The sequence below is a fragment of the Phaseolus vulgaris genome, chromosome 2 (assembly GCF_000499845.2).
Source record: "Phaseolus vulgaris cultivar G19833 chromosome 2, P. vulgaris v2.0, whole genome shotgun sequence".
NCBI lineage: Eukaryota > Viridiplantae > Streptophyta > Magnoliopsida > Fabales > Fabaceae > Phaseolus > Phaseolus vulgaris.
Window position 1 is genome coordinate 19,385,233 of NC_023758.2, and position 7,115 is coordinate 19,392,347.

Sequence of the window (7,115 nt, forward strand, 5' to 3'; positions counted from 1 at the left end):
AAACAAACCACTCATCGCCAATTCATACCCGTTTCCGGAATCGATGCCCACTTCTGCTGGTGACCATATACACACCACCTTTGACCTGTTCCCTTCGCCATTTCACACCCATCATCACAACAAAACAACTTTTTTACTAGTGGGATGGATTCCTCTCCACTTTTCTCATCCAACAATTCATTCACACAAAGTGGGGGACACACACCTCTTGCTTCCTCTGTTTTTCTCCTCCCATTTAATTACTTTCCAACCACTTTACATGTCAACTCAAAACAAAATATCATATACCATTCCTTTCTTAAAGCCACAATAAATGACGTTCACATACAAACAAAAATTCAAATTTCCTTTCTATTCAAATTTTCTTTCATTCAGATTAAAACAAATAATTTCAACTAAGGTATAAACAGATTCTAGAAAGAACAAGAGAATGCAATTATACTGTATGAAAACAACAAAAGAATTCTACCGTCTACCGTTTCTGATCTGTTTCTTCCTCCTTACAGTGGCTGTCCTTTGGACAATGGACAAAAAAAATACTGTAACTATTTTCCGTTGGGTGTAAAGGTAAAATGGGGTATATGGAAAATGCAATAAACTCCTAAGAGTAATTGACATGAACACTGGCATTAATGCCAGAGTGACAAAGAGGGCAATTGTGAACGGTGGACCCACACATTGTGCACAGACACAGATGCCTACATGGCAACAACAACACTATCGATTCTCTTACCCCACACTCATTGCACATCCTTCTTCCCGAAACGCCACCGTTTTGGTTTCCGTTTCTGTTTCCGCAGACTTCTTCCTCCCCTTCCTCCCTGCCGCGGTTGTTGCTCCCGCAACTCGACTCTGCGGTGGAGGCGCCGCCGTGATGGCGGTTCTCCTCGCTAACGTGAGCCAAAACCTGCTCCAGATTGTTCCTGAGCGAATTCGCGGTGGCCTCGTTGTTCTGCGCCAACTCCCTCCAAATCTGATTCTCCACGCTGAGACTCTTAACTCTTTCTTGAAGCACCCAATTGAGCTTCCCCACGCGCTGAATCTCCTCGTCTTTTTCCTTGAGTTTCTTCGCCACGGCCTCTTGTATCGCCTTCACCAACATTCTTGATTGCCTCACTCGCTGCTCCTCGAGTTCCATCCAAACTCTCTCTGTCTGAAAACGGAAAAGAAATCCATGAGCCACGCATTTTCATTGAGCTTATTTAAAGAGATTGGAAAAAGATAGAAAGCAGAGAGAAATTACGTGTTGCGCGATGAAGCGGTCGATCTCCGATTGCTGGTTCTGGAAATGGAAGACGAGGTCTTGGTCGAAAGAGGAGAGTTTGATTTTGTGCGAGACAGGAGGAACGTTGGATTCGGTTATGGAATCTCTGGAGCGTTTCCTCGGGAGGGGGATGTTGTAGGTGAGGCCGCTATCGGAGTTGTTGATGGAGTTGGGGTCACAGAGGGTGGTGTGGTGAAACGGAACCAGCGTTGAAGGAAGAGCCACAGCACCTTCGATTTGGGCGTTGTAGAAGGCGCGATTCGGTTTCGTCATTTCTCTGATTGAAAGTGAAAAAAGAAGGCCTGAGTGAGATATGTGGAAATGAAGAAACAGAAAGAGAAGAAAAAAAAAAAGGAAATGGTTTGGTGCGTTACCTGGCGGTTAGTAACTGCGCGGGGAAGAGATTCATGTGCTGAGCCTCAACTGCCATGATTGCGAGAGTTGGTTGTGACTTGTTACTGCTCCTTGCCCCGTTGGTTGGGTTCTCTTATAGTAGTATCAAGTTTTTGTGTGGTTTTGGTTTTCTTGCGAATGAATGAATGAATGAATGAATGCTGTGACGAGAAGAGTGAAGAGGAAATGAGGGAGAGAATAACTAGGCATGCAAATGAGGTGGCGACTACAAGGGAGCCTCAATGAATGAGTCCCGTTTATTTAAGGCTTTGGCTCTTGTGCCATTTCTAGAGAGAGAGCAACAAAGTCAAAACTCATACCATTTTCTCCCCCAAAATCTAAGCATAAATTAATTCTTTTTCACTTTTTCCTCCATTGCCAAACGCAATTTATTTAATATAACATTAAATGTACGTAATCAAAGTTACTACAACACACTGTAACGCGTGTGGAAATGGGAATCACTCCCCTTTCACTTTTTTCTTAACCTTTTCTTCTTTCACTCCTTTTGCAATTTGCTTCACTAAATAAATCAATTTTTTTATGTTAGGATAATGGCGTGGCGTATCGTATTATACAATCCACTTTTCGAAACCATACATCTTGACTCTTTTTGGCAATAAAAAATAAGTAAATAATTATCCTTAGGGTTCAGGTACTGAAGAGGTGCGGTTATTTTAGTGGTGGGAATGTGAATAACGCGCGGCGTGTGTGGCACGACGTGGCGTGCGGTGTGAAGAAGTGCCCTCGTGATAACGCACGTGCGAGGTGCGTGAATGGAGGTGGGGACATCAGAGGCTGACCCCTCAGCCACGTAGCGGTGGGACCCACCTCTGTTCTGGAGCGGTTTTCTCGCTGTGTTGCCTCCTCATTTCTTAAACTGTTGTGTCTGCGTACGGACCAATTGTCTGGGTGACTTATTCGGTGCGGTGCGGGTCCACGCTATCTGAACGGAGGACATATTCGTCAACGTTCATCCGTTTCTCACCTTCTCACCTCATCAAACGGACAAAACAAAACCACTCAACTTTCTTTTCAAACCTTAGAATTGGAAACGTTTTGAAGTTTATTACGGAAATCAGCTAACAGTTATGATATTTCCAATGGACCACATGTTTTTAACTCATTACTCTCTATTTATTTCAATTCTACTAATATTTATTACATTTCTTAACTTTTCACAATTTCAACAGTTTTTTTTTGTCAACTTTTTTAATCTTAAACAATTTAATTCTCTTTATTACTGATACTTAATACCATAAAAAACTATTTGGTACACTCAAATAACTCCGTTCAGTAGTTTTAATGCATATTTTTTAATTTTTTATTTCTATTTACAATCATAACCAATTATAATTAAATTATATATTCTATTTAAAAATCTATTTTTGTAACAGTTTTTGAAAGTTACACTCCACGATTACCAAATCTGTTTTGAATTCTGATAATCTAAATTTTGACTTTAAAAGCAAAACAGAATTTATAAAAAAAAGTTAATAATAGTAGTTTATCAGTTACAGTAAGCAAGAAACCAACATCACCCCTAACACACTTGTTGATGACAGGGTAAATCATATGATAATAAAAGAATGATGAATAATTTTATAATGTCAGAAGTTATATCATCTAATAATTCCACAAAAATTATAATCCACAGTGTGTTATTGTATTTTAATCAATTTGGACATATTTTAAGTTTTACAACATTTTCATATAACATGAAAAGCCATGGCTTCTACAGTTTATGAAATAAAACTGCACTAACCCTATTTTATATGATTGAAGGAGAGTGGTCATTAAATTTAAAAAGACAGAAGCGCAATCTCAATTAATTAAGACATTAAATTTTTTTTCCTTTGAAATCTGACCTAAACCATGTGCAGGGTAATAGATACATAACAGAGAGTTCTTAAGTTTGTGTCTCATCGTGCTACTTTTGTATGAATAACAAAAGTGGTAATAAAGAAGTGTAGTTTAACTTTCCAAAATAATAGAGAATCTGAAACTATTATATAAAATCAGGTACACATTTGCAAATAGATGCACACATTGCTAAAGGTTCTGTCCCTTAGTAGTCACAGTTACATATGTCTGTACGTAGATTTAGTCTCAAATTCTCTCATCATAACACCTAGACTCATTAATATTCAATTAACAATTAAATAAGTAATTAAAAACTGTATGTTTAAGTTGTTTCCCTATGCAACTTCCACTTGAGTAGGCATGTGGGTTTATTATTTATTGCTTAATGTTCAACTTTAGTATATAGTTATTCAATCCAAGAAACTTTGGGGCTTAATAAACTCAAGTGCATCATCCACTTCTACTTTTCTTTCGGCCTTAAGAAACAGGTTTGGTGATGCTACCATTTTTTTAAAATGCAACCTATTTCGATGGTCATGTTTGTCTTTTTACATCAAAATGTGCTTGGTATAAACCTCCATACAATGAAGCAGAATCACTTTTGTGCAAATAAAAAGAAAAGGTAGAATAAATTAATGTTACCTAAAACAATTGTATAGAGGAATATATTTTAGTTTTTATTGAAAAATATCATGTTGTTGGAGTGCTCAACATAGTTGTTTGTTTTCAGTTTTCATATATAGCTTTTTTTTTTTTTTAGTTTTTCTCCTTTTCTTTTTTGCTTTTTACATAAAGTCTTGGATGTATCAAGGTTTTTAGTTTTTATGTAAGGTTATCAGATTTTAAAGTCTACTCAGACTTGTGGGAAGTCCAGTGAACCCAACTCATAGACTCGTACTTCACATAAAAAATTTAACCAAAAAAAAATTCATGATACCAATTCCATAATATTGAAATAAACAAGTTCATACACCAACAAAATAACTAAATCAACACAAATGTTATCAAGTTTAAAAGTCTCAATCATCTAATCATCTAAGGAAATTATCTCCAAGATCTCCATCATCATCTTCATCACCATCTTCATCATCATCACCATCAACATCATCATCAAAAACTATATTATCAAAATCAATTGCATCTAGAATTGAATCATTTAAACTTGTTCCTCCAGCTAAGTCAACATTGATATCCCCAAACATCTTCCACCATTCTCCAAGGAACATAACTTTCATACACGCCTTTGCATTGTCCAAAGAAAATGTTCCTCTTGAATAGTGAAAATCAGTAAGTTGCAAATTCATTTTTGTCATTTCTACAACGTCATTAACCAATCTTCTTAGGCATATGTACAACCCCTCCTTCACCTCAGCATCATCATTTCTAAAGTTTGGTTCATAGTGTAATTGAGGGTTTAGGTAATAGGCAATTGCATGCAAAGACCTATGAAGCTGATTATTCCACCTTTGATCAATGATTTTCCAAATAGGTTCATAACTACGTACCAATTATGTTATATTAGAAATATTTACACAAATAAATAAGTATTTAGATTTAAAATGGAAGAAAGGTAGAAATGTTACCTTTTCTTGATATTATTAAAGTTGCTTTTAATCTTCTCTTTGGCGCAATCCATCTCCTCATATATAAATCTGATTGCGGGTTTTACATCTGAATCTACCAATCGAAGGATCAACATAAGAGGGGCAACAACTTTTAAGCTTATAGTTACATTCTTCCAAAATTGACTATCTAATACAATATTTTGAACTTTTTCCCTTCTTGTAAAGTTCCAAACTTGCTTGTTTTCCATTCTTCAGACTTAAACATAGTCATCAATGGTGTTTTCATTTCATACATACAAGCTAGAGTCAAGTATGATATGGCAAATCTAGTTATTCTAGGCCTTATCAAGTCCCTTCCCTTTGTAAATTGTTTCAAAATGGCAATTAGCATTGCTCTTCTATAAATGTAGGTAGTGATCCTTCTTCCCTTCTTGATAGTAGTTTCATGGACCTTTAATTGCTTCTCAAAATCTTCAAAGATTAAATCAATACAATGGGCAGCACATGGAGTCCAATATAAGTGTTCCCATTTTTGCATCAATAGTTCTCCAGCTGCCTTGAAATTTGCAGCATTATCAGTAACTACCTGCATTACATTTTCCTCACTAACAAATTCTACCGCATCATCCAACATTTTAAATACTTTTTCTGCAATTTTTGAGATGTCGGAGGTATTTAATGAATAGAGAAACACAGTTCCTTTAGGACTGTTCACCAAAAAATTACAAATTGAACATCTTTTCTTATTTGTCCATCCATCAGACATAATGGTACAACTTGTTCTCTTCCATTCATCCTTATACTCTTGAAGTTCTATATCAGTTCTGTCCCAGCTTGTTTCAGAAGCTTTTCTCTAATATCATGATATGTTGGAGGTTTATAGCCAACACCATATCTACCAATCATGTCAAACATCTTTGCAAAAGCTGGATTTTTAATAACGTTGAACTGGATGGCACTTGTGTAGAAAAATTCAGCAATTTGAGCATCAACTTTTTCTTTATCACATCTCTTGTATATTTGATTCATAGTAGATTGAACACCATCAGGAGATGTAGATTTACTTTTAAACATCTTGCTAGTAATACTTTCATTGTCTTCCTCACCATCAATTTGTCCAAGACTATTGAACTTTCTTTTCATTAATGAGGCATTTTTAGCTTCTCTGACAACTTTCAACATTAAAACTTTGATTTCTTCTGGTACTGATACACAAGGTTCAGAGTCATATCTTGTTCTGGCAAGATGATGTTTGAATCTGAAAAGGCCTCCATTAAATGTTTTTAAGTAGTACGTACCTGAAGACGAGATGCACGGCGAGATTTGACGAGCACCGGCGCGTGCAACGATGATGCACGCGAGGGGTGACGAGCAAGAGTGCAGTGCGACGAGCCACGAGCAGCAGTGCGGTACGACGACAAGCAGTGAGGAAGATGATTGTGAGCGTGAAAAATGGAACCAAGTAAGAAACCCTAAAATCTAACCTTATCACAATGAAACACACCGTTTTCGACCATTTTTTCGCAACTCGGTGACTCGGTCTTAAACTCGCGATTTTGACTGAGTCAACTCTGAGTTTACTAAAAAACGAGTTTACTCCTGAGTCGACTCGTCAAACCTCAGCAAACCCTTAAACTCGAATGGGTTTACGAGTTAACCTTAGGGTTTGATAACCTTGTTTTTGCCTATTTTTCTTGTCAGCAAAAAAATAATTAAATTAAAAGGAAAGACTTGAGGAGTGCTCCAAACCGTATTTTAACTCTTATATAAAAAAAAGAATTATAAGAGAACCAACAAATCCAACCTGAAACCCAAAAATAGTTGACCAATTGTGAACAGAAAAAATAGTCCAAAAAATATTACAAATAACACATTTCCATGGTACCCAAAACATAAATACATCAGACTTGAATCTGTGAAGATAATATGTGATCGTATATTGCCAAACAAGCATTATAGTAATATGTCTTGCACATTTGCCCTTCATGGTTCTTGTTTGCCTTACCTATGCCCCCTTATAATCTTTTCCC

General features: G+C 36.6%; 1 protein-coding gene and 1 pseudogene across 1 annotated transcript; both read right to left on the reverse strand.

Moving 5' to 3' along the window:
- Positions 1–325: 325 nt before the first annotated feature.
- LOC137810852 (BOI-related E3 ubiquitin-protein ligase 1-like) lies at positions 326–1,975 on the reverse strand (annotated as a pseudogene).
- Positions 1,976–4,551: 2,576 nt separating this feature from the next.
- Positions 4,552–5,851, reverse strand: LOC137809159 (uncharacterized). The gene is made up of 3 exons (XM_068610296.1): positions 5,383–5,851; positions 5,104–5,197; positions 4,552–5,017 (listed from the first exon to the last, which is right to left on the reverse strand). Exons 1-3 carry the CDS (start codon positions 5,849–5,851, stop codon positions 4,552–4,554), a joined length of 1,029 nt encoding a protein of 342 aa, XP_068466397.1.
- Positions 5,852–7,115: the final 1,264 nt, after the last annotated feature.